The sequence below is a fragment of the Lepidochelys olivacea genome (genome assembly GCF_965140295.1).
Source record: "Lepidochelys olivacea isolate rLepOli2 genome assembly, chromosome: 15".
In the NCBI taxonomy this organism is placed as follows: Eukaryota; Metazoa; Chordata; order Testudines; family Cheloniidae; genus Lepidochelys; species Lepidochelys olivacea.
In genome coordinates, this window is record NC_140425.1 from 3,859,527 (window position 1) to 3,887,076 (window position 27,550).

Genomic DNA, 27,550 nt, shown 5'->3' on the forward strand with positions numbered 1-27,550 from the left:
TGAGTTCGGGGGGCTGGGCGTGGGGTTGGGTTGGTTGTGGGGGGGGCTGGGGCTCTGGCTGAGTCCGGGGGGCTGGGCGGGGGGTTGGGTTAGTTGTGGGGGGGCTGGGCTCTGGCTGAGTCCGGGGGGCTGGGCGGGGGGTTGGGTTAGTTGTGGGGGGGCTGGGGTCTGGCTGAGTTTGGGGGGCTGGGTGTGGGGTTGGGTTAGTTGTGGGGGGGGCTGGGGCTCTGGCTGAGTCCGGGGGGCTGGGCGTGGGGTTGGGTTAGTTGTGGGGGGGGCTGGGGTCTGGCTGAGTTTGGGGGGCTGGGCGGGGGGTTGGGTTGGTTGTGGGGGGCTGGGCTCTGGCTGAGTTTGGGGGTCTGGGTGTGGGGTTGGGTTGGTTGTGGGGGGCTGGGCTCTGGCTGAGTCCGGGGGGCTGGGCGGGGGGTTGGGTTAGCTGTGGGGGGCTGGGGTCTGGCTGAGTTTGGGGGGCTGGGTGTGGGGTTGGGTTAGCTGTGGGGGGGCTGGGCTCTGGCTGAGTCCGGGGGGCTGGGCGGGGGGTTGGGTTAGTTGTGGGGGGCTGCCAGGTGGTCCCGGCCCCGCACGGACAGGCCCCGACCAGCCCGGCCGGCCCCCTGCCCCCGGCAGGCCCCCTGAGCGGGTCCCAGTCGTAGCAGCCGGACTGCCCCGAGCGGAGCCGGAACTTCCCGAACGCTCCGGAGCCCGGCCAATGCCCCGAGGCGGAAGGGCCCGAGCTTCCCCGGAACTTCCCGACCACGGGGAGGCGGAAGGGCCCGAGCGTTGCCGAAGCTGCCCGAGCGTGCTCGGAGGCCGGTACCGTCCGGCCCTGGGCTGTGGTTTCCGTGAGTAGCCGCCCGGCGCCGCGGCCGGCCCGGACATGGCCTCCTTCATCGTGAGTACGGGGGCTCGGGAGACAGGCTCCGGGACAGGCGGGCCCCCGACCCCTGCCGCCCAATGCATGATGGGAAGCCTGCCACAGTGCATGCCGGGACATCAGGCCTCCTGCCCCGCTGCATGATGGGGCACCCTTCCCGCTCTTGCCGACCCCTTCCACGCAGTGCATGCTGGGACGTCGCGCCCCTCCTCCGGCCTCGTGCGGCCGGGGCCTTGGCTGCCCGCCCCGGGCCCCGGGCCCCTGCGGCCCCGGCAGCCTGGCAGGCCCCGCCCTGATCGGCGCGGCGCGGCCCTGGGCAGGGCGGGGCCCGAGAGGCCGGCGGGGCCCGCCCCTCGCTGCGGCGGCGTCGAGTCGCCCAGACTCGCCTGTTCTCAAACCCCCGCGATGGGGCCCCGGAGCCGGCTCCAGGCTGGGAGGGTCCCCGGGCCGCCGGTTCAGCGCGTTACTTCCTGCCCTGCTCTCTGTGGCCTGGCCCCGCCGCCTGCTCCCTGGAGCCCGGGGGTCCGCGCGGGAAATCCCAGCGAGCCCCCTGCGGGGTGGGGCACGGGTCTCCCGCCACAGCTTGTGTGTCTGCAACCAGCGGAGCTCTTGCCGCCCGGCTCTACCGAGAACCCCTGGGGCTCCCGCAAAGCCATCCTACGTGGGGCTCCTGCTCGCTGGCCTGTCTGGGGGGGGCAAGAAATACCTGCAGTTCGGTGTTTTGTAACCTCTCTGTACTGTGAGGCACTGGCGGACCCAAAGGCAGAGGGAGCTCCCAGCTCTGGAGCCCAGCCCCAGAGTCCTGTTTCCACCCCCAACAACCTATCCAATAATGCCTGCACCTAAAGAGCCTTTGAGTCACTTAATCATGGTCAATCCTCTGGTTTCTCTTTCTCACATGCACACACACACAGTCTCATGCATGGAGTAACCTTAGAATCACTCTTTAGATTCACGTGCTTTGCTTAGGAAGGCTAATGTTGCGAAGGCCTAAGGACCTAATGAGAAACTGGGAAATGGAACCTGCCTCTCTGGTAGTTGAGCAGCCCTCCTCACTACAGTATCTGAGTGCCGAATGCAAATTTGAGAGGGTACATAAAATGTGGGCTTCATGGGAGTGTTCTTCAATGAGGGAGATATTCAAAATGCCACTGATGGCAAAAAGAAAATCAAGCAACAGATGAACTGCAGCATACAGAAAATAGCATGCATGCAAAACAGCTACCGCTTAGTCACAACCTGAGGATCTGGCAAAACAATTTAAGCTGTAATCAGGCCAAAGGGACTCTACAGCAGCACCAGAGCTTCTTAGAAATGTTTGTAGTATTAATTTAGTAGCTGAAGCTTATTTCCTTGCATTTATTCAATAGTAGTTCTCATTTTGTGTGTGTCTTTTAATAGCCTTGCTGGAGATGCGATAATGCACACAGAGGGGTGTATGTGCATACCCTCCACTAGAAAAAATGGTGCCCACAATTTTCCAAGAGCCACCACAAACGTGCATGAAGTGAAACAAATTGTGGTTGCTTGTTATCTCTAATATGGAGATGAAGACAACTGATCCCAGTATACAGTGCTCTTATTATGACACAAGAGGAGGTTTTGGAATTAATTGAGAAACTTAACAGTAACAAGTCACCGGGACCAGATGGCATTCACCCAAGAGCTCTGAAAGAAATCAAATGTGAAATTGCGGAACTATTAACTATGGTTGGTTTGTAACCTGTCCTTTAAATCAGCTACTGTACCCAATGACTGGAAGATAGCTAATGTAATGCCAATATTTAAGAAGGGCTCTAGAGGTGATCCTGGCAATTACAGACCGGTAAGTCTAACGTCAGTACCGGGCAAATTAGTTGAAACAATAGTAAAGAATAAAATTGTCAGACACATAGAAGAACATAAATTGTTGCGCAAAAGCCAACATGGTTTCTGTAAAGGGAGATCATGTCTTACTAATCTCTTAGATTTTGTTGGGGGGGTCAACAAACATGTGGACAAGGGGGATCCAGTGGACATGGTGTACTTAGATTTCCAGAAAGCCTTTGACAAGGTCCCTCACCAAAGGCTCTTACGTAAATTAAGTTGTCATGGGATAAGAGGGAAGATCCTTTCATGGATTGAGAACTGGTTAAAAGACAGGGAACAAAGGGTAGGAATAAATGGTCAGTTTTCAGAATGGAGAGGGGTAACTAGTGGTGTTCCCCAAGGGTCAGTCCTAGAACCAATCCTATTAAACCTATTCATAAATGATCTGGAGAAAGGGGTAAACAGCAAGGTGGCAAAATTCACAGATGATACTAAACTGCTCAAGATAGTTAAGACCAAAACAGACTGTGAAGAACTTCAAAAAGATCTCACAAAACTAAGCAATTGGGCAACAAAATGGCAAATGAAATTTAACGTGGAGAAATGTAAAGTAATGCACATTGGAAAAAATACAGTATGATGGGGGCTAATTTAGCTACAACTAATCAGGAGAAAGATCTTGGAGTCATCATGGATAGTTCTCTAAAGATGTCCACGCAGTGTGCAGCGGCAGTCAAAAAAGCAAACGGGATGTTAGGAATCATTAAAAAAGGAATAGAGTGTAAGATGAAGAATATCTTATTGCCCTTCTATTAATCCATGGTATGCCCACATCTTGAATACTCCATACAGATGTGGTCCCTTCGTCTCCAAAAAGATATACTGGCATTAGAAAAGGTTCAGAAAAGGGCAAGTAAAATGATGAGGTGTTTGGAACAGGTCCCATATGAGGAGGGATTAAAGAGGCCAGGACTTTTCAGCTTGGAAAAGAGGAGTCTAAGGGGGGATGTGATAGAGGTCTATAAAATCATGAGTGCTGTGGAGAAAGTGAATAAGGAAACGTTATTTACTTGTTCCCATAATATAAGAACTGGGAACCACCAAATGAAATTAATGGGCAGCAGGTTTAAAACAAATAAAAGGAAGTTCTTCACTCAGCGCACAGTCAACCTGTGGAACTCCTTGCCGGAGGAGGTTGTGAAGTCTAGGACTATAACAGGGTTTAAAAGAGAACTGGATGAATTCATGTTTCAGAGTAGCAGCTGTGTTAGTGTGTATTCGCAAAAAGAAAAGGAGTACTTGTGGCACCTTAGAGACTAACCAATTTATTTGAGCATAAGCATAAATTCATGGAGGTTAAGTCCATTAATGGCTATTAGCCAGGATGGGTAAGAAATGGTGTCCCTAGCCTCTGGTTATCAGAGGGTGGAGATGGATGGCAGGAGAGAGCTCACTTGATCATTACCTGTTAGGTTCACTCCCTCTGGGGCACCTGGCATTGGCCACTGTTGGTAGGCAGGATACTGGGCTGGGTGGACTTTTGGTCTGACCCAGTATGGCCAGTCTTATGTTCTTATGTTATGTTCTGAAGAGGCTGCCCAGATTGAGAGGGAGCATCAGTCTATCTCAGGTTTTGTATAGTGCCTGTCTCCTGATGACAGACCACTTGTGGCAACGTGTGCTTTGAGATGCAGTCTCTTGTGGCCACAGCTCACAGTAAAGGGGATTTGTAAAGGAAGAAAATATTTGCCCCCCCCTTGGTTAAAGAAGACATGAAAGATTTTTTTCACCCCAGAAAAAAAAGTATTTTTCCCGTGGCTTGTTTTTACCTTAGAAATTCAGGCCTTGTCAGGGAACTTTATGGGTAAGTGGAGGACTAGCAGATTTATGACAACATAGATACCAAAGATATGCAAGGAAGGGGAAGAGGAAGGGACTTTTATTCAGACAAAATGAAGGATCATGAAACTTGACATTCCTGATATTTTTAAGGTATAAGGTATTTGTATTTTCTAAAAAATAAGCAGCACAAGAAGCGTGTACAGAAACTCCTTTCAAGCTTTCTTTAAACATCTTGAAGCAAAAAATGAGGCACGTACCCCATTTCCCCCCTTTTGTTGGTAACCTTTATAAGAATAGGGCTTGAAAATGACAGATACCTGTGCTGCTCTCACCCCATTCAACCCTTTCAGTTGCAAGGAATAGAACGATTGTGCATTGTGTTTAATTGTAACGTATTGTCAAGGGCCTATGATTCCACAACAGCAGAATTTGTTTCAAATTCACTCCTTTGCCCCAGAATCTCAGCTTTCATTGAATATATGTGTTTCCAGCTCTCATGTTTGCAAGGATAACCTTCAAAATATGAGTGAGTGGAATTGGTGATGCAGTGTTGAGTCTACAGAGAGCCTGAAACAAGAGCATTAGTAGGAGCATTGCCAGCAGATTGAGGGAAGTGATTATTCCCCTCTTTTCGGCACTGGTGAGGCCTCAGCTGGAGTATTGTGTCCAGTTTGGGGTCCTTACAGAAGGGACGTGGACAAATTGGAAAGAGTCCAGTGGAGGGCAACAAAAATGATTAGGGGGCTGGAGCACATGACTTATGAGGAGAGGCTGAGGGAACTGGGGTTATTTAGTCTGCAGAACAGAAGAGTGACCAGGGATTTGATAGCAGCCTTCAACTACAGTAACTTCTCACTTAAAGTCGTCCTGGTTAACATTGTTACGTTGCTGATCAATTAGGGAACATGCTCTTTTAAAGTACTGCAATGCTCCCTTATAAGGTTGTTTGGCAGCCACTTGCTTTCTCCACTGCTTGCAGGAAGAGCAGCCCGTTGCAGTGAGCTGGTGGAGGCTTGGAACCAGGGTGGGCTGGCAGCCCCCCATCAGCTCCCCGCTCCCCTAAGTTCCCTGTGCAGCAGCCGCTACCAATTCCCAGCAGTTCAGCTGTCCCTCCCCCCACTGCCGTGTGCTGCTGCTCTCTGCCCTGGAGCTGCTCCCGAGAGCCTCCTGCCTGCTCTGCAGGGGAGGGAGGAAGAGGGGGGCTAATCTCAGGGTGTCCCCCTTCCCCCGCTTACCCATTCTCTATATAGAGCAGGGTGGGGACAGGACAGAGCTCAGGACGGAGGGAGCTTGCTGGCCACAGCTGCTGTCTCAACTTCCTGGTTTTTTTAAAGGCAGTGTGCTTAGAGTGCGGTTAGCATACTTAAAGGGGCAATGCACCCCCCCTTCTCTTCCCCCCCCAGACACAGGGTGTGTGTCTCTCTGCTAGGCTCTCTCCCCTCCCTCCATTCCTGCTGTCTTGTAGAGTGTGAGGCTACATAAACAATGTGTTAACCCTTGAGGACTCAGCCGAATGCTAGTTCATCATTTAGCAGTAAGGCACTCTTCCTCTTCCACCCTCTGACTTCACCACCTCAACCAAGCTTCACAATCATCATTGCTGTGTACAGTATTAAATTGTTTAAAACTTATCCTCTGTGTGTGTGTGTATATAGTGACAAAGTTCCTGCTCTACCTTGGTGGGTCTTGCGCTTATTGGCGGATTTGCTCGCCTTGGAGCTTCACGGCAGCCCTCAGCTTGGCCGTTTTTCTGAATTCACAGTGCAGGTCGACTCCTCCTGTGTCTGACCAGGAGTTGGGAGGATTTGGGGGGAACCCGGGCCCGCCCTCTACTCCAGGTTCCAGCCCAGGGCCCTGTGGATCGCAGCTGTCTAGAGTGCCTCCTGGAACAGCTGTGCGACAGCTACAACTCCCTGGGCTACTTCCCCATGGCCTCCTCCCAACCCCTTCTTTATCCTCACCACAGGACCTTCCTCCTGGTGTCTGATAATGCTTGTACTCCTCAGTCCTCCAACAGTCCGCGTTGTCACTCTCAGCTCCTAGCGCCTCTTGTTCCCAGCTCCTCATACGCACACCACAGACTGAAGTGAGCTCCTTTTTAAAACCCAGGTGCCCTGATTAGCCTGCCTTAATTGATTCTAGCAGCTTCTTGATTGGCTGCAGGTGTTCGAATCAGTCTTAATTGTCTCCAGAAGGTTCCTGATTGTTCTGGAACGTTCCCTGTTAAGGAGCCGGAATCGTTCTTCACTCGCTCCTGAGCTATTTGCTTTCCTTTCTTTCCTAAAGCCCCCCGGCCCGGATTTTTCACACTTTTCCTTTTGCTTAGTTTCCCCCCCCCGCGTTTGGGCCGGACGCTTTGTTTTTTTGGTTTTGTTTTTTCCCGTTTTTTTGAGCTGCGTCAGTGTGCTGGCCGGTCGCCAGCACCCCCCCCCCCCCCGATGCCTGCTTTTGGACTTTGCTTCTTGCTTACTTGAAACCCCCGGAGGAGGGGGGGAGGACTGCCAACCTGCTGTCCGGAGAGGGGAGTGGACCCCCCCAGACCCAGCTGTTTTGCTTTTTGCCTGGACTTTTTCCGAGAGCCTTGGGACAGAGCCAACAGCTGTAGCAGACGCCAGAGGCCGGAGTACTCCCGGGCAGCTATGAATCATCGTGGAGAGAGGCCGTAAGACTGAGGGATTTCTTTTGAATTTCTACCCTCGGGGGGGGGAGTTGACTGCATTTCAGCTGCGCCTGCGGCGGCACAGGGGTGTAGCAGGGAGCTACCCCCAGATCCATCGGTGCCCCCAACCCCCCCCACCACTATTACAACTATCACGGCCCCCGCTGCTTCGTCCCTGCTGGCAATCTGCCATCTGCCTTCGGATCCAGCTGTTTGCTTTGGACTTTGCCTTTTGGACCAGGCATAACAACCAACCAAGCGAGACTCTTTGGACACTTGTGGTGGGCTGTCCTTCCCCCACCCCCCCCCCCCGGATTGTTTACCCCATAGCCTACCCCTACTACCGGACCCCGATTCTTGCCCCCCCCCCTCCCAGTGTTTCCCTGTCTCTCCCTGCTTACAATGGCAGAGAAGGAGGGACGCAAGGCCCCTCCACCGAAATTGGTTGCCCCTTCCCCATCTACCCTCCTGCCCACCCCTCAAGATTTCCCCACCGCCTCCATTGTTAGAACCCCTGCCACCGCCCCCGCTGGGGCATCGGCAGTGGGAGGCACCGGGGCGATTACTACTGCTGCTCTGGTTCCTGCCCCACTAGATTCTAGGAACCCCCCCCCAGTTAGACGGAAAAATCGAAGCGGGCCAAAAGGGAAGGGCCCTGCTAATGCCGCTGGACCCTCCGTGGCAGAGGCCGCCCCCACCACAGTGGCCTCGTCATCGATCGCGGCACCCCCCCCAGCTGTTCCCTCCACCAGCTCTGCGACCATCCCTCCCCCGGCCCCCAGGACGTATGCCCGGGTGGCGACAGGCCCCCCCTCACCTGCCGCCTCCTCATCTCGCCCTCCCACTGCCTCCGCTGCCATTACTAGTAGTCGGGGCCCTTTTCCCGCCCTGACCAGGAAGCACGGTGTCCGTTGCCTCCTAGTACCCGCCTCGCCCCACGTGGAGGCATACGTGCAGGCGTTGGCGAAAGTGGTAGGACCCATGGCCATTGTGGCGGCCTCCAAGATGTATGGGAAGGTCGTTCTCTTTCTGGCCTCGGAGACTGCCGCCCAGGAGGCGGTGGAGAAGGGCCTAGTGGTGGGGGGGGTGTTTCTCCCCCTAGAACCGCTAGAAGATCTGGGCGTTCGCTTCGTCCTCACCTCCGTTCCTCCCTTTTTACCTAATGTTGCCCTGTTACCTGCTCTTTCTGCCCTGGGGAAGCTTGTTTCTGTTATTAGCCCTCTCCCGTTAGGCTGCAAGGACCCCGCCCTCCGTCACGTCCTATCGTTCCGCCGGCAAGTGCAGATTTTACTGCCGGCGGGGGTGCGTGACGGAGAGGCGCTCGAGGGGTCCTTCCTAGTTCCCTACCAGGGAGCCCGCTATAGGGTCTTTTATTCCACCGGAGAGGCCCGGTGCTACCTCTGCCGCTCGGCAGGGCATGTCCGCAGGGACTGCCCTTTGGCCCGGGGGAGAGGGGCACCTGAGACCCCCGAGACCCGGCGGGATATCGGCCCTGTTGTTGCCGACACCCCTGGCCATCCGGCACCCGACACCACCCCCCCTCCCACCCGATCCACCGCTGCCCCCGTCCGGGCCCAAGAGGCACCCCTCCAACAACGCCCGGGCGACCACGGGAGTCCCACTCTTGCCGTAACCACCTCGGCAGAGCCTATGGAGGGGGGTGTGGCAAAGCTTTTACCGGGTGCAGGAGAGGGCTCGCCCCAAGGAGAACCCCCCGCCCCTAATGCTGCCTTACCGCTACCCCCCCAAACCCCTGAACCTCTGCCTCCGCGCCCCGCTCCGTCCCCTGCTACTCAACCCCCGGACGACGCCATGGAGGGCTGGACTGTAGTCCAGGGGAAGCGAGGCAAGCGGAGGGCTCGAGCTCCGCTGCATTCATCTGACGCGGAAGCCCCCCGGAAGACCAGGAAGGGAGGTACCGACCCTGAGCCTCCCGCCTCGGCCACGAGTGAGATCCATTCGCTGGTGTCGGGAGGTGAAGATAGACCAGCATTGGAGGGTGGAATCCCCCCTCCGCGGGGGACCCTCCCCTCCGAAGCCCCGGGGGAAGCCCCTTCTAACCAGATACCACCTGAACTCCCAACGAACCCCGACGTGACCGCCGAGGCGGGCCCTAGCGGAGAGGCCCCTGGGGTGGTGGGAGTTGGCCTCTCCTCTGTGTACGCAGAGATTGAAGCCCTGGATTTGACCCCGGTCACCCAGGGAGGGGATGATTTACTGCCGGCCGGCCTCGATTTGGGCAATCTCACCCCAGGCCCCCTCTCCCCATGCCCTTTCCCCCTGACTGCCTTTCCGGGTGAGCACCCCACGGAAAGTGGTTTACCGCCTGGGGCCATGGCTGCCACGACCACCCCGGAGCCAGTACCTAGCATTCCTCGGAGCCCCCTCCCTTGCCCCTTCACCCCCGACCCTGCTCGGGAGGCGCCTTCTTTTCGCTGTGCGCCTCCTGAAGCCCAGGGCCTTACCTCTGCCCCTGCCCCCACCCCTATTCCGGTTCAGTCTCCCTCCTCCTGCAAGGCTACCGCCGCCCCTGGGGTTATTTCTTTTCCGCCTTTTGCAGATTCCCCCCAGGGAGCAGTCTTTATGTTTTCTAGTTGCGACTCCCCAGGAGTTGCACCTTTCCCCCTGCCATCCCCGTCCGCCCCAAGGCACGAGATGGAGTTAATAACCCCAGCCTGTCAGACACCCCGTCGGCGGTCCGCACCCTGCCTACCCGCCTTAGCGGACCACGAAGCTGCATCAAAAGCCCCACCAGGGACTGCTCTGGGAGTTGTAACCCTACCCCCCCATGAGCTGCAGCATGCATTACGGGAGTTCTTGAAACAATGCCGTGGTGCCCGCGATAGGGCACAGCTGGCTCTCCAGCAATGGGGGGACTTTGATCGACTCCTTCGGGCCGCGAGAGCCCTTATGAGGGAGGGTAGAGGGCAAGGGAAGGGCGGTGCCGCGGCCTACGAGCGGGCCCGCAGCTTCCGGAAAGAGTTACTTACTCACGGGATGGGACACGGGTTGCTACGCGACCCGCCGGGGGCCATGAGTACCCCCACCCCTGAGAACTCCCCACCCCCCCAGCCCTCCGCATGACACCTCTCATCATTGTAACCCTGAACACCAGGGGCTGTAGGATGGCTCTCCGCAGGTCCCAGGTGCTCTCCTACCTTCGGGAGGGGAGGTACTCTGTGGTTTTCCTGCAGGAGACCCACACGGACCCAACCGCCGAGGATAGGTGGCGGCTGGAATGGGGGGACGGGGTATACTTTAGCCACTGCACGGCTTGGCAAGCTGGAGTGGCGACCCTGTTCTCCCCCACCCTGCGGCCCGAGGTGCTCGGAGTCACTGAGGCCGTGCCGGGCCACTTGTTGCACCTCCGAGTTCGTTTGGAGGGGCTTGTGGTCAATTTTGTTAATATCTATGCCCCGCAAGTGAGCTCACAGCGGCCGCAATTTTACCAGCAGGTGTCCGAATTTCTCGACACCCTGGATTCACACGAGTGCCTGATCCTGGGAGGGGACTTTAACACCACCCTCGAGGAACGGGACCGCTCGGGGGCCGAGCCGAGCCCGGCCGCCGCGACCATTCTTCGAGACATAGTCGACTATCACTCCCTAGTGGACGTCTGGCGTGACCATCACCCAGATGATACTTCCACGTTTACCTTCGTTCGGGTGGAGGCCCGTCGGTCGCACCGCTCTCGGTTAGACCGTATTTATCTATCCCGTCTCCATCTCTCACAGGCCCACTCCTCCACCATTCGGCCGGCCCCTTTTTCCGACCATCATTTGGTTGCCGTCACGGTCTCCCTCCGTGCAGAGGGACCGGGGCCGGCTTACTGGCACTTTAATAACAGCCTGTTGGAGGACGAGAGCTTTGTGATGTCCTTCCGGGAGTTTTGGCTGGCCTGGCGGGAGCAGTGGCGTGCCTTTCCCTCGGTGCGGCGATGGTGGGATTTAGGGAAGGTGCGCGCCAAGCTCTTCTGCCGCAACTACACTCGGGGCACCAGCCGACGGAGAAATGCGGCGATAGAGCAGTTGGAACGGGAGGTCTTAGAGCTGGAGAGGCGCCTGGCCGCCAGCCCCGGGGACCCGTCCCTCTGCGGAGCGTGCCGGGAGAAGCGGGAGGAACTTCGAGCCCTCGAGGACCACCGGGCCCGAGGTGCCTTTGTCCGGTCCCGCATCCGCCTCCTTCAGGAGATGGATCGCGGCTCCCGCTTCTTCTACGCCCTGGAGAAAACGAGGGGGGCCAAAAAACACGTCACCTGCCTTCTAGCGGAAGACGGCACCCCCCTCACGGATCCGGAGGAGATGTGTGGGAGGGCCCGTGACTTCTACGCAAACCTTTTCTCCCCGGATCCGACCGATCCTGGCGCTTGCGGGGTGCTCTGGGAGGAACTCCCCACGGTCAGCGTGGGCGACCGAGACCGGCTAGAGCTGCCTCTCACCCTGGCCGAGTTCTCGGAAGCCCTCCGTCGCATGCCCACCAATAAATCTCCGGGCATGGACGGGCTGACCGTGGAGTTTTACCGCGCGTTCTGGGACATCCTTGGCCCAGACCTAGTCACTGTCTGGGCTGAGTCCTTGCAGGGCGGGGTCCTCCCTCTCTCGTGCAGACGAGCGGTGCTCGCCTTGCTGCCGAAGAAGGGGGACCTCCGCGACTTACGAAACTGGCGTCCCCTCTCACTCCTTAGCACGGATTATAAAATCGTAGCGAAAGCAATCTCGCTGCGGCTAGGGTCCGTGATGGCGGACGTGATTCACCCAGACCAGACCTATACTGTCCCGGGTCGCAGCATTTTTGACAACCTCTTTTTAGTCCGAGACCTTTTGGAACTCGCGCGGAGAGACGGTCTGTCGTTCGCCCTCCTGTCTCTCGATCAGGAGAAGGCGTTCGATAGGGTAGATCATGGGTACCTCCTGAGCACCCTGCGAGCGTTTGGATTCGGACCTCAGTTTGTGAGTTTTCTCCGGGTGCTGTACGCCTCCGCGGAGTGTCTGGTTAGGCTCAACTGGACCCTGACCGAACCGGTCAGCTTCGGGCGAGGGGTGCGGCAGGGGTGTCCCCTCTCAGGCCAGCTGTACGCTCTGGCGATCGAGCCTTTCCTCTGTCTCCTCCGCAGGAGGTTGACGGGGTTGGTGCTGCGGGAGCCGGAGCTGCGGCTGGTCCTGTCGGCGTACGCCGATGACGTCCTCCTCGTGGTCCAGGACCCGGGCGACTTGGCGCGAGTGGAGGCATGCCAAGCCATCTTTTCGGCAGCCTCCTCCGCCCGAGTCAACTGGGTCAAGAGCTCTGGCTTGGCGGTGGGGGGCTGGCGGCAGGTAAGCCCCCTCCCACCCGCGCTTCAGACCATCCGGTGGAGTGCCGGCCCTCTGCTCTATCTCGGCGTTTACCTTTCTGCCACGCACCCTTCTCCGCCGGAGAACTGGCAAAATTTGGAAGGCGGCGTGATTGAGCGGATCAGGAAATGGACGAGGCTACTCCGATGTCTCTCCCTTCGGGGGAGAGCACTGGTGCTTAACCAACTAGTCCTGTCCACGCTCTGGTACCGGCTCAACACCCTAGCCCCGGCCCCGGGTTTCCTGTCCCACCTCCGGAGATTGATTCTGGAGTTCTTTTGGTCAGGATTGCACTGGGCCCCTGTCGGGGTTCTCCACTTGCCCCTGAAGGAAGGAGGGCAGGGCCTGAAGTGTCTGTACACTCAGGTCCGCGTTTTCCGCCTCCAGGCCCTGCAGAGGCTCCTTTATAGTGCAGGTAGTTCGCCGTGGAGCATATTGGCGCATGCCTTTTTACGCCGCTTCCATGGGCTCCGCTATGACCGACAGCTCTTTTATCTTTGTCCGAGAGGTTTTCCGCGAGACCTCTCCGGGCTGCCGGATTTCTACCAGGACCTCCTCCGGGCCTGGAAACTGTTTTCAACGACCAGGTCCGTGGCGGCCATCGTGGGGGCAGATCTCCTCACGGAGCCCCTGCTACACAACCCCCAACTTTGTGTGCAGGCGGCGGAGTCCCGCACGGTGCGCCAGAGGTTGGTCCTGGCGGGAGTTACAAGGGTCGGGGACCTCCTGGACTACGACCGGGGGGACTGGCTGGATCCCCTGACGCTCGCTCGACGCATGGGGCTCTCCAGCCTTCGCACCCCCCGGCGCGTGCTTCAGGAGGTGGAGGCCGCTCTGACCCCCGCCGCTCGGGCTTATGTTAGCCGAGCCTTGTGCGAGGGCGCGCCCCGCCCATCCCTTACCCCAGGCCCGCCGGACCTTTCCATCGGGCCCCTACTCTGTCGATCCCAACACACCCCTCATCCTTTCACTGCGAGCCGGCTGCATGAACTGCAACCGGTCGGTTTTCAAGTTGCATCACGGAAATATCTATATACACTCACGCTCCATACCCTTCATGCCCGCACCCTGGTGTCCCGCCCCGATACAAAGTGGCGAGATCTCTTACCACCTTTGGAGGGTGAGCAACCTCGGTGGGCCAGCCTGTACTCCACCTTGGTCCCGAGGCCCGTCGGGGACATCAGTTGGCGGCTCCTTCACGGGGCTGTGAGCACGGGCGTGTTTTTGACACGTTTTACCTCCCTTCCGGAGACTTGCCCTTTTTGCAACGTGAGGGAAACCCTGGCGCACGTCTATTTAGAGTGTGCCAGATTGCAGCCTCTTTTTCGGCTCCTCACAAATATTCTTTTGCGCTTTTGGCTTCATTTTTCTCCCCACCTCTTTATCTATACACTCCCCATCCGTGGCCCCACCAAGTCGCGGGATCTCCTGGTTAGCCTCCTCCTAGCCTTGGCTAAAACAGCCATTTATAAGACCAGAGAGCGGAGGTTGGCTCATGAGGCGTCCTGCGATTGTGAGGCCGTTTTCCGACTCTCAGTACATTCACGTATCCGGGCGGAGTTCCTCTGGGCAGCGTCCACCGACTCCCTTGACACCTTCGAGGAGCGGTGGGCGCTGTCCGGGGTTCTCTGCTCGGTGACCCCGTCCGGTTCCCTCCGTCTGACCCTCTGATTGAGGGAAAGAGCGAGAGCCGCCAGTCACAGCCGTTAGTTGCTGTGAATACCATCATTACTGTCTTCTAGGAGGGGTCCTATAATACATGGGTGTACCCCCCTCCCTCCCAACCACCCACCCCGCAGCCGTGCCCATCTTGTCGGGCACTCTCAGGAGAGGGAGGGTCGGTGACCCTGGGCGCGGCACTAGGTAACTCGAGAGGGTGGAAGACCACGAGTGTCGAGGAAGCCCCCCCGCTCTAGGCCACCAGGTAACTCAGGAGGGTGGAAGACCACGAGTGTCGAGGAAGCCCCCCCGCTCTGGGCCTGGGCTAACCTGAACACCTCTCCCTCCTGAAAGCTGTTGTGTTATACCTTTTGATTGCGTTGTTTTGTTGCTAAGTTTTTTTTTATCCCTTTGTATTCTTTGTAATTGTTACAAATAAATTTCCTTTCTGTTTCAAAAAAAAAAAAAAAAAAAAAAAAAAAAAAAAAAAAAAAAAAAAAAACGTTCCCTGTTAAGGAGCCGGAATCGTTCTTCACTCGCTCCTGAGCTATTTGCTTTCCTTTCTTTCCTAAAGCCCCCCGGCCCGGATTTTTCACACTTTTCCTTTTGCTTAGTTTCCCCCCCCCGCGTTTGGGCCGGACGCTTTGTTTTTTTGGTTTTGTTTTTTCCCGTTTTTTTGAGCTGCGTCAGTGTGCTGGCCGGTCGCCAGCACCCCCCCCCCCCCCGATGCCTGCTTTTGGACTTTGCTTCTTGCTTACTTGAAACCCCCGGAGGAGGGGGGGAGGACTGCCAACCTGCTGTCCGGAGAGGGGAGTGGACCCCCCCAGACCCAGCTGTTTTGCTTTTTGCCTGGACTTTTTCCGAGAGCCTTGGGACAGAGCCAACAGCTGTAGCAGACGCCAGAGGCCGGAGTACTCCCGGGCAGCTATGAATCATCGTGGAGAGAGGCCGTAAGACTGAGGGATTTCTTTTGAATTTCTACCCTCGGGGGGGGGAGTTGACTGCATTTCAGCTGCGCCTGCGGCGGCACAGGGGTGTAGCAGGGAGCTACCCCCAGATCCATCGGTGCCCCCAACCCCCCCCACCACTATTACAACTATCACGGCCCCCGCTGCTTCGTCCCTGCTGGCAATCTGCCATCTGCCTTCGGATCCAGCTGTTTGCTTTGGACTTTGCCTTTTGGACCAGGCATAACAACCAACCAAGCGAGACTCTTTGGACACTTGTGGTGGGCTGTCCTTCCCCCACCCCCCCCCCCCGGATTGTTTACCCCATAGCCTACCCCTACTACCGGACCCCGATTCTTGCCCCCCCCCCTCCCAGTGTTTCCCTGTCTCTCCCTGCTTACAATGGCAGAGAAGGAGGGACGCAAGGCCCCTCCACCGAAATTGGTTGCCCCTTCCCCATCTACCCTCCTGCCCACCCCTCAAGATTTCCCCACCGCCTCCATTGTTAGAACCCCTGCCACCGCCACCGCTGGGGCATCGGCAGTGGGAGGCACCGGGGCGATTACTACTGCTGCTCTGGTTCCTGCCCCACTAGATTCTAGAAACCCCCCCCCAGTTAGACGGAAAAATCGAAGCGGGCCAAAAGGGAAGGGCCCCGCTAATGCCGCTGGACCCTCCGTGGCAGAGGCCGCCCCCACCACAGTGGCCTCGTCATCGATTGCGGCACCCCTCCCAGCTGTTCCCTCCACCAGCTCTGCGACCATCCCTCCCCCGGCCCCCAGGACGTATGCCCGGGTGGCGACAGGCCCCCCCTCACCTGCCGCCTCCTCATCTCGCCCTCCCACTGCCTCCGCTGCCATTACTAGTAGTCGGGGCCCTTTTCCCGCCCTGACCAGGAAGCACGGTGTTCGTTGCCTCCTAGTACCCGCCTCGCCCCACGTGGAGGCATACGTGCAGGCGTTGGCGAAAGTGGTAGGACCCATGGCCATTGTGGCGGCCTCCAAGATGTATGGGAAGGTCGTTCTCTTTCTGGCCTCGGAGACTGCCGCCCAGGAGGCGGTGGAGAAGGGCCTAGTGGTGGGGGGGGTGTTTCTCCCCCTGGAACCGCTAGAAGATCTGGGCGTTCGCTTCGTCCTCACCTCCGTTCCTCCCTTTTTACCTAATGTTGCCCTGTTACCTGCTCTTTCTGCCCTGGGGAAGCTTGTTTCTGTTATTAGCCCTCTCCCGTTAGGCTGCAAGGACCCCGCCCTCCGTCACGTTCTATCGTTCCGCCGGCAAGTGCAGATTTTACTGCCGGCGGGGGTGCGTGACGGAGAGGCGCTCGAGGGGTCCTTCCTAGTTCCCTACCAGGGAGCCCGCTATAGGGTCTTTTATTCCACCGGAGAGGCCCGGTGCTACCTCTGCCGCTCGGCAGGGCATGTCCGCAGGGACTGCCCTTTGGCCCGGGGGAGAGGGGCACCTGAGACCCCCGAGACCCGGCGGGATATCGGCCCTGTTGTTGCCGACACCCCTGGCCACCCGGCACCCGACACCACCCCCCCTCCCACCCGATCCACCGCTGCCCCCGTCCGGGCCCAAGAGGCACCCCTCCAACAACGCCCGGGCGACCACGGGGGTCCCACTCTTGCCGTAACCACCTCGGCAGAGCCTATGGAGGGGGGTGTGGCACAGCTTTTACCGGGTGCAGGAGAGGGCTCGCCCCAAGGAGAACCCCCCGCCCCTAATGCTGCCTTACCGCTACCCCCCCAAACCCCTGAACCTCTGCCTCCGCGCCCCGCTCCGTCCCCTGCTACTCCACCCCCGGACGACGCCATGGAGGGCTGGACTGTAGTCCAGGGGAAGCGAGGCAAGCGGAGGGCTCGAGCTCCGCTGCATTCATCTGACGCGGAAGCCCCCCGGAAGACCAGGAAGGGAGGTACCGACCCTGAGCCTCCCGCCTCGACCACGAGTGAGATCCATTCGCTGGTGTCGGGAGGTGAAGATAGACCAGCATTGGAGGGTGGAATCCCCCCTCCGCGGGGGACCCTCCCCTCCGAAGCCCCGGGGGAAGCCCCTTCTACCCAGATACCACCTGAACTCCCAACGAACCCCGATGTGACCGCCGAGGCGGGCCCTAGCGGAGAGGCCCCTGGGGTGGTGGGAGTCGGCCTCTCCTCTGTGTACGCAGAGATTGAAGCCCTGGATTTGACCCCGGTCACCCAGGGAGGGGATGATTTACTGCCGGCCGGCCTCGATTTGGGCAATCTCACCCCAGGCCCCCTCTCCCCATGCCCTTTCCCCCTGACTGCCTTTCCGGGTGAGCACCCCACGGAAAGTGGTTTACCGCCTGGGGCCATGGCTGCCACGACCACCCCGGAGCCAGTACCTAGCATTCCTCGGAGCCCCCTCCCTTGCCCCTTCACCCCCGACCCTGCTCGGGAGGCGCCTTCTTTTCGCTGTGCGCCTCCTGAAGCCCAGGGCCTTACCTCTGCCCCTGCCCCCACCCCTATTCCGGTTCAGTCTCCCTCCTCCTGCAAGGCTACCGCCGCCCCTGGGGTTATTTCTTTTCCGCCTTTTGCAGATTCCCCCCAGGGAGCAGTCTTTATGTTTTCTAGTTGCGACTCCCCAGGAGTTGCACCTTTCCCCCTGCCATCTCCGTCCGCCCCAAGGCACGAGATGGAGTTAGTAACCCCAGCCTGTCAGACACCCCGTCGGCGGTCCGCACCCTGCCTACCCGCCTTAGCGGACCACGAAGCTGCATCAAAAGCCCCACCAGGGACTGCTCTGGGAGTTGTAACCCTACCCCCCCATGAGCTGCAGCATGCATTACGGGAGTTCTTGAAACGATGCCGTGGTGCCCGCGATAGGGCACAGCTGGCTCTCCAGCAATGGGGGGACTTTGATCGACTCCTTCGGGCCGCGAGAGCCCTTATGAGGGAGGGTAGAGGGCAAGGGAAGGGCGGTGCCGCGGCCTACGAGCGGGCCCGCAGCTTCCGGAAAGAGTTACTTACTCACGGGATGGGACACGGGTTGCTACGTGACCCGCCGGGGGCCATGAGTACCCCCACCCCTGGGAACTCCCCACCCCCCCAGCCCTCCGCATGACACCTCTCACCATTGTAACCCTGAACACCAGGGGCTGTAGGATGGCTCTCCGCAGGTCCCAGGTGCTCTCCTACCTTCGGGAGGGGAGGTACTCTGTGGTTTTCCTGCAGGAGACCCACACGGACCCAACCGCCGAGGATAGGTGGCGGCTGGAATGGGGGGACGGGGTATACTTTAGCCACTGCACGGCTTGGCAAGCTGGAGTGGCGACCCTGTTCTCCCCCACCCTGCGGCCCGAGGTGCTCGGAGTCACTGAGGCCGTGCCGGGCCACTTGTTGCACCTCCGAGTTCGTTTGGAGGGGCTCGTGGTCAATTTTGTTAATATCTATGCCCCGCAAGTGAGCTCACAGCGGCCGCAATTTTACCAGCAGGTGTCCGAATTTCTCGACACCCTGGATTCACACGAGTGCCTGATCCTGGGAGGGGACTTTAACACCACCCTCGAGGAACGGGACCGCTCGGGGGCCGAGCCGAGCCCGGCCGCCGCGACCATTCTTCGAGACATAGTCGACTATCACTCCCTAGTGGACGTCTGGCGTGACCATCACCCAGATGATACTTCCACGTTTACCTTCGTTCGGGTGGAGGCCCGTCGGTCGCACCGCTCTCGGTTAGACCGTATTTATCTATCCCGTCTCCATCTTTCACAGGCCCACTCCTCCACCATTCGGCCGGCCCCTTTTTCCGACCATCATTTGGTTGCCGTCACGGTCTCCCTCCGTGCAGAGGGACCGGGGCCGGCTTACTGGCATTTTAACAACAGCCTGTTGGAGGACGAGAGCTTTGTGATGTCCTTCCGGGAGTTTTGGCTGGCCTGGCGGGAGCAGTGGCGTGCCTTTCCCTCGGTGCGGCGCTGGTGGGATTTAGGGAAGGTGCGCGCCAAGCTCTTCTGCCGCAACTACACTCGGGGCACCAGCCGACGGAGAAATGCGGCGATAGAGCAGTTGGAACGGGAGGTCTTAGAGCTAGAGAGGCGCCTGGCCGCCAGCCCCGGGGACCCGTCCCTCTGCGGAGCGTGCCGGGAGAAGCGGGAGGAACTTCGAGCCCTCGAGGACCACCGGGCCCGAGGTGCCTTTGTCCGGTCCCGCATCCGCCTCCTTCAGGAGATGGATCGCGGCTCCCGCTTCTTCTACGCCCTGGAGAAAACGAGGGGGGCCAAAAAACACGTCACCTGCCTTCTAGCGGAAGACGGCACCCCCCTCACGGATCCGGAGGAGATGTGTGGGAGGGCCCGTGACTTCTACGCAAATCTTTTCTCCCCGGATCCGACCGATCCTGGCGCTTGCGGGGTGCTCTGGGAGGAACTCCCCACGGTCAGCGTGGGCGACCGAGACCGGCTAGAGCTGCCTCTCACCCTGGCCGAGTTCTCGGACGCCCTCCGTCGCATGCCCACCAATAAATCTCCGGGCATGGACGGGCTGACCGTGGAGTTTTACTGCGCGTTCTGGGACATCCTTGGCCCAGACCTAGTCACTGTCTGGGCTGAGTCCTTGCAGAGCGGGGCCCTCCCTCTCTCGTGCAGACGAGCGGTGCTCGCCTTGCTGCCGAAGAAGGGGGACCTCCGCGATTTACGAAACTGGCGTCCCCTCTCACTCCTTAGCACGGATTACAAAATCGTAGCGAAAGCAATCTCGCTGCGGCTAGGGTCCGTGATGGCGGATGTGATTCACCCAGACCAGACCTATACTGTCCCGGGTCGCAGCATTTTTGACAACCTCTTTTTAGTCCGAGACCTTTTGGAACTCGGGCGGAGAGACGGTCTGTCGTTCGCCCTCCTGTCTCTCGATCAAGAGAAGGCGTTCGATAGGGTAGATCATGGGTACCTCCTGAGCACCCTGCGAGCGTTTGGATTCGGACCTCAGTTTGTGAGTTTTCTCCGGGTGCTGTACGCCTCCGCGGAGTGTCTGGTTAGGCTCAACTGGACCCTGACCGAACCGGTCAGCTTCGGGCGAGGGGTGCGGCAGGGGTGTCCCCTCTCAGGCCAGCTGTACGCTCTGGCGATCGAGCCTTTCCTCTGTCTCCTCCGCAGGAGGTTGACGGGGTTGGTGCTGCGGGAGCCGGAGCTGCGACTGGTCCTGTCGGCGTACGCCGATGACGTCCTCCTCGTGGTCCAGGACCCGGGCGACTTGGCGCGAGTGGAGGCATGCCAAGCCATCTTTTCGGCAGCCTCCTCCGCCCGAGTCAACTGGGTCAAGAGCTCTGGCTTGGCGGTGGGGGGCTGGCGGCAGGTAAGCCCCCTCCCGCCCGCGCTTCAGACCATCCGGTGGAGTGCCGGCCCTCTGCTCTATCTCGGCGTTTACCTTTCTGCCACGCACCCTTCTCCGCCGGAGAACTGGCAAAATTTGGAAGGCGGCGTGATTGAGCGGATCAGGAAATGGACGAGGCTACTCCGATGTCTCTCCCTTCGGGGGAGAGCACTGGTGCTTAACCAACTAGTCCTGTCCACGCTCTGGTACCGGCTCAACACCCTAGCCCCGGCCCCGGGTTTCCTGTCCCACCTCCGGAGATTGATTCTGGAGTTCTTTTGGTCAGGATTGCACTGGGCCCCTGTTGGAGTTCTCCACTTGCCCCTGAAGGAAGGAGGGCAGGGCCTGAAGTGTCTGTACACTCAGGTCCGCGTTTTCCGCCTCCAGGCCCTGCAGAGGCTCCTTTATAGTGCAGGTAGTTCGCCGTGGAGCATATTGGCGCATGCCTTTTTACGCCGCTTCCATGGGCTCCGCTATGACCGACAGCTCTTTTATCTTTGTCCGAGAGGTTTTCCGCGAGACCTCTCCGGGCTGCCGGATTTCTACCAGGACCTCCTCCGGGCCTGGAAACTGTTTTCAACGACCAGGTCCGTGGCGGCCATCGTGGGGGCAGATCTCCTCACGGAGCCCCTGCTACACAACCCCCAACTTTGTGTGCAGGCGGCGGAGTCCCGCACGGTGCGCCAGAGGTTGGTCCTGGCGGGAGTTACGAGGGTCGGGGACCTCCTGGACTACGACCGGGGGGACTGGCTGGATCCCCTGACGCTCGCTCGACGCATGGGGCTCTCCAGCCTTCGCACCCCCCGGCGCGTGCTTCAGGAGGTGGAGGCCACCCTGACCCCCGCCGCTCGGGCTTATGTTAGCCGAGCCTTGTGCGAGGGCGCGCCCCGCCCAACCCTTACCCCAGGCCCGCCGGACCTTTCCATCGGGCCCCTACTCTGTCGATCCCAACACACCCCTCATCCTTTCACTGCGAGCCAGCTGCATGAACTGCAACCGGTCGGTTTTCAAGTTGCATCACGGAAATATCTATATACACTCACGCTCCATACCCTTCATGCCCGCACCCTGGTGTCCCGCCCCGATACAAAGTGGCGAGATCTCTTACCACCTTTGGAGGGTGAGCAACCTCGGTGGGCCAGCCTGTACTCCACCTTGGTCCCGAGGCCCGTCGGGGACATCAGTTGGCGGCTCCTTCACGGGGCTGTGAGCACGGGCGTGTTTTTGACACGTTTTACCTCCCTTCCGGAGACTTGCCCTTTTTGCAACGTGAGGGAAACCCTGGCGCACGTCTATTTAGAGTGTGCCAGATTGCAGCCTCTTTTTCGGCTCCTCACAAATATTCTTTTGCGCTTTTGGCTTCATTTTTCTCCCCACCTCTTTATCTATACACTCCCCATCCGTGGCCCCACCAAGTCGCGGGATCTCCTGGTTAGCCTCCTCCTAGCCTTGGCTAAAACAGCCATTTATAAGACCAGAGAGCGGAGGTTGGCTCATGAGGCGTCCTGCGATTGTGAGGCCGTTTTCCGACTCTCAGTACATTCACGTATCCGGGCGGAGTTCCTCTGGGCAGCGTCCACCGACTCCCTTGACACCTTCGAGGAGCGGTGGGCGCTGTCCGGGGTTCTCTGCTCGGTGACCCCGTCCGGTTCCCTCCGTCTGACCCTCTGATTGAGGGAAAGAGCGAGAGCCGCCAGTCACAGCCGTTAGTTGCTGTGAATACCATCATTACTGTCTTCTAGGAGGGGTCCTATAATACATGGGTGTACCCCCCTCCCTCCCAACCACCCACCCCGCAGCCGTGCCCATCTTGTCGGGCACTCTCAGGAGAGGGAGGGTCGGTGACCCTGGGCGCGGCACTAGGTAACTCGAGAGGGTGGAAGACCACGAGTGTCGAGGAAGCCCCCCCGCTCTAGGCCACCAGGTAACTCAGGAGGGTGGAAGACCACGAGTGTCGAGGAAGCCCCCCCGCTCTGGGCCTGGGCTAACCTGAACACCTCTCCCTCCTGAAAGCTGTTGTGTTATACCTTTTGATTGCGTTGTTTTGTTGCTAAGTTTTTTTTATTTTATCCTTTTGTATTCTTTGTAACTGTTGCAAATAAATTTCCTTTCTGTTTCAAAAAAAAAAAAAAAAAAAAAAAAAAACGTTCCCTGTTACCTCACCCAGAGGAAAGGGACCTACTTAACCTGGGGCTAATATATCTGCCTTCTATTACTCTCCTGTAGCCATCTGGCCCAACTCTGTCACATATCCCCCTCTCTGCTCAACACTACAGGGTTGGGCAACTTGGGACGTCAGGCAGTGTACTTGTGATAAGCCATCTGCATTGCCATGGTGGCTTCCAGCCCGGTGTTGTATGGTGAATTGGAAAGGTTGTAGGGAGAGGAACCATCTGGTCACCCTTGCGTTCTTCTCTTTATTTCGCTGCATCCACTGGAGGGGTGCATGGTTGGTCACAAGGGTAAACTGTCATCCCAGAAGGTAATAACATAGTGTTTCCATGGCCCATTTCACAGCTAGGCACTCTCTTTCAACCACGGCATACTTCTGCTCTCTCGGGAGGAGTTTCCTGCTGAGGTAGCGGATTGGTTGTTCTTCATCTCTGACCATCTGCGATAGGACAGCTCCCAATCCTACTTCAGATGCATCTGTTTGTAAAATGAATTCTTTGTTGAAGTCTGGGGCTATAAGCACGGGGTTACTGCAGAGGGCTGTCTGTAGATCCATGAATGCTTTCTCTGCAGCATCTGCCCACTTCACCATGTCTGGACCCCGGACTTTTATCAGGTCTGTCAGGGGACTTGCTCTGGTAGCAAAATGGGGAATAAATCGTCGGTAGTACCCCATCGCACCCAGGAATGCCCGGACTTGCTTTTTCCGATTCAGCCGGGGACAATTTTGGATAGCCTCTAGTTTGTTTAGTTGGGCCTTGACCATGCCCCTTCCTACAATGTAGCCAAGGTATTTAGCTTCGGCTAGCCCTATAGCACACTTGGCTGGGTTGGCTGTGAGACCAGCCTGTCTTAGCGTGTCCAGAACCGCTTCCACCTTTCCTAAGTGGGTTTCCCAGTTGGGGGCGTGAATAATCACATCATCCAGGTATGCTGCTGCATAACTGGTATGGGGCCGTAGGAGCTTGTCCATAAGATGCTGGAAGGTGGCAGGTGCCCCATGCAGTCCAAAAGGAAGAACAGTATATTGAAACAGACCCTCTGGTGTAGAGAATGCCGTCTTTTCTTTCGCATCTTTGGCAAGGGGAATCTGCCAGTATCCCTTTGTTAAATCAAGGGTGGTCACAAATCAGGCATTGCCCAGGAAGTCAACTAACTCATCGATACAGGGTATGGGGTATGCATCGAATATGGATATCTCATTCAGCTGGCGAAAGTCATTACAAAACCTAGTGGTGCCATCAGGTTTGGGCACCAACACAATCGGGCTTGACCACTGACTGTGGGACTCTTCGATGACTCCCAGCTCCAACATCCTTTTTACCTCTGCCTTGATCTCCTCCCTTTTTGCTGCTGGGACCCGATAGAGACTTAGAGTTACCTTTGCTCCAGGGTCTGTGATAATGTGGTGATATGCTTCGGTGGTCTGGCCTGGTTTGGTTGAAAACACATCCTGGTATTAGTTGATCCTCTCAGTTACCTCCTTCTTCTGGTTTGGTGTCAGATCAGTGGATATCCTGATCTGCTCCTGCATATTATTTCCCTGGATCGGGGTCTCTTGGGCCACTACACACGCTTCTCGTTGGTGCCAAGGCTTTAAGAGGTTAATGTGATAAATTTGTTCTTGTTTCCGGCGTCCTGGCTGCCACACCTTGTAGGTTACTTCCCCTATGGGTTCAACCACCTCATAGGGCCCCTGCCATTGGGCCAAAAGCTTGCTTTCTGCCGTGGGTACCAACACCATCACCCGATCTCCTGGCTGGAACTGTCGGACTTTTATCTGGCAATTGTAATGGGTTCACTGGGCCTCCTGCCCCTTTTCCAAATGTTCCCGTACAGTAGGAGTGACCCAGGCTATCCATTCTCACATCTGCAACACTTAGTCAATTATATTTCTCCCCTCATTGGGTTCCTCTTCCCAGATTTCTTTTGCGATATCTAGTATGCCACGGTGGTGGCGTCCGTATAATAATTCAAAGGGGGAAACTCAGTTGAGGTCTGAGGTACCTCCCCGATTGCAAATATAAGGCAGGGTAGTAGGGTGTCCCAATCCTTCCCGTCTCGACTTACCACTTTCCTTATCATTGCCTTGAGGGTTTGGTTAAACCTTTCTACCAGCCCATCGGTCTGCGGATGGTAGACTGAAGTTCTCAGGGTATGTATATGGAGCAGCGTACAGAGGTCCTTCATTAGCTTCGACATAAATGGGGTACCTTGGTGTGTTAATATCTCCTTTGGTAGCCCCACTCGGGCAAAGATCCCCACCAACTCTTTAGCTATCATTTTAGAGGCCGTGTTCCGCAGGGAGATGGCTTCTGGGTAGCGAATAGCATAATCCAGAACGACAAGTATATATTGGTGGCCCCGGGCTGTCTTCTGCAGGGGTCCCACTAGATCCATGGCTATTCGCTCGAAGGGAACCTCTATGATGGGAAGGGGTATTAAAGGTGCCCTCAAGTGGGGGCGGGGACTGTGCAGCTGACACTCCGGGCAGGACGCACAGTACCTCCGCAATTCTTCATATACTCCAGGCCAGAAGAATTGTCGCAGGACCCATGCCAGGGTCTTCTCTACCCCCAAATGCCCCCCAAAAAGATGACTATGGGCCAGACTTAATACAGCATTCTGGTGTTTTTGAGGTACTAGGATCTGCTGTACCTTCTGCCCCTGTACTGATGCAACCTGGTATTAGAGGTTCTTCTTCGTTATGAAGTAGGGTCCTGGACCCTGGGTTTTCCCTTCCACGGGGACCCCATCTATTTCAGTCACCTCCTTCCTAATGTTGTCGTACCTTGGGTCTTCAGCCTGGTCCTGTCCAAAATTTCCTCTCCCGGGGCTAATCTGCCTGAGATCTAGGGGGCCAGTCTCTGTTGCCTCTACTGGTTCAGAGGCGTTAGGGTGTGGGTCAGACTCAGGTGCTTCTCCCTCCTGGGTGGCCTCCTTTTCAGCTGCTCAGGTCCGCCTACCTATGAGAGCGACCCTCTGGCTTTGGGCCAGTATTTGGGTTCCCAAGGCCTTAGCTGCCCTTCTTTCCCTTTTCGTCTTTCTACGCTGTTTGGGAGTGGAGAACAAATCTGGGGATATTTCAGAGAAGGTTGGGGTTGACAGTCTACTGTGGATGCCTCACTACTTTCAGTGCTTCCCCCTTTCTCCAATTCCCCTACCGGGAGTAAGTCTCCAAACCCTGGGAAGTACCTCCCTATGAGCACTGGGTATGGGAGTTTAGGGACTACACCTGCTGCTACCTCAGTAGTGTTCCCCTGAATCTCGATTTTTACTGGGATGGTGGGGTAATAACCAACTGTCCCATGGACGCATGTGTCCCCGTACGCTTAGCCTACAGCAGCTGACTACGCTTCATGAGCTTCCCCGAGACAAGCGTGATAGCACTCCCCGAATCAATCAGTGCTGTGGTCTCTACCCCATTTAGCTTCACTGGTCTAGTGTACATATGTGGGGTTAGTGAGACCCCCCACAAGGTGGATTAGGGAGCATGGGTCTGCCCAGTTCCCCAGGTTACACTGCATAGGCTCCTCGGCATTGGGACACTGTGCAGCTATGTGTCCCCACTCCCCACAGGTGTAACATCTGTATGGAGCCCTAGACCTTCCCCGGTCTCTTGGTTTGGGTAGTCTAACAACACGATCCTCTTCCCCCTCAGTGCTCCGACTCTTTGTGGCTTCTGGTGGGCCTTCAGCCCCTCTCTTTTTCCACCTGGGCTCTCCTGGTGGCCCAGTCACCCGAGCTCTAGGGCTTGGTGCTGCTAGCTTAACCTGAGGTGCTTCTTCCTTAACTGGTCGGGTCAGCTCCCTTGCCGTCCTTCACCTTTCTACCAGCGCGACAACCCCGTCGTAGGGGGAGGGTTCATTCTGGCTTACCCAGGTGTGAAGGTCTGGCTGTAGTCCTCTCATGTACCGGTCGATGACCAGAACCTCTAGTATCTCCTCTGGACTCTGGGACTCAGTTTGTAACCACTTTCGTGTGAGATGGATGAGGTCATATAATTGGGACCGCAAGGTTTTGTTTTCCTGGTACCTCCACTCATGATATCGCTGGACCCGCACTGCGGTCGTTACCCCAGATCTGGCCAGGATCTCTGCTTTCAGCTGGGGGTAGTCTGCCGCAGCCTCTTCAGGCAAATCATAGTAGGCCTTCTGGGCCTCCCCACACGGGAATGGAGCGAGGATGCCAGACCGCTGTTCTCGGGGCCAAGCCTCCTGCAGGGCTGTCCTCTCAAAGGCCAGGAGGTATGCCTCTACATCATCCTCCACGTCATTTTCTGCAGCCAACTGCTGGCCCGCATGATCTGCTTCCCATCATGGCCGCGGTTCAGCTCTGTAAGGGCCTTTATCTGGTTTACCAGTTCCCACAACATAGCCCGGTCTTGAGCGGCCTGGTCCATCAGCAGGCGGTTAGTCTCTTGCTGCAGCCGCACTGCCTCCTGTTGGGCGGCTGCCTGGACACGGGTAGCCTCCAGCTGGGCAGCCGTGGCTTGTATCAGTGCCCGCACTACCTCCTCCATTGTGGTGAGAAAAAATAAAAATAGACCCTCTTCCCTTTTTTTTTTTTTCCCTTTCAAACACCCTCCTTCTTCCTTCGCGCTGTGGACACCAGATCCCACTTCTCACACCAGTTGTGACAAAGTTCCTGCTCTACCTTGGTGGGTCTTGTGCTTATTGGCCGATTTGCTCGCCTTGGAGCTTCACGGCAGCCCTCAGCTTGGCCGTTTTTCTGAATTCACAGTCCAGATCGACTCTTCCTGTGTCTGACCAGGAGTTGGGAGGATTTGGGGGGAACCCGGGCCCGCCCTCTACTCCGGGTTCCAGCCCAGGGCCCTGTGGATCGCAGCTGTCTAGAGTGCCTCCTGGAACAGCTGTGTGACAGCTACAACTCCCTGGGCTACTTCCCCATGGCCTCCTCCCAACCCC

General features: G+C 57.5%; 1 protein-coding gene across 3 annotated transcripts in view; it reads left to right on the forward strand.

The window, feature by feature from the left end:
• Positions 1 to 621: 621 nt before the first annotated feature.
• LOC311531749 (uncharacterized protein) overlaps positions 622 to 27,550 on the forward strand; it is a 106,145-nt gene continuing 79,216 nt past the window's right edge. Inside the window, exon 1 of one of the 3 annotated variants that reach the window (XM_084649419.1) lies at positions 622 to 892. In XM_084649419.1, coding sequence (XP_084505545.1) covers positions 878 to 892 — 15 coding nt within the window. In that variant the 5' untranslated portion in view covers positions 622 to 877. Of the gene's footprint in view, positions 893 to 1,243; positions 2,700 to 27,550 lie in introns of those variants that run through there. The other 2 variants (XM_084649420.1, XM_084649418.1) reach the window with 2 other exon arrangements.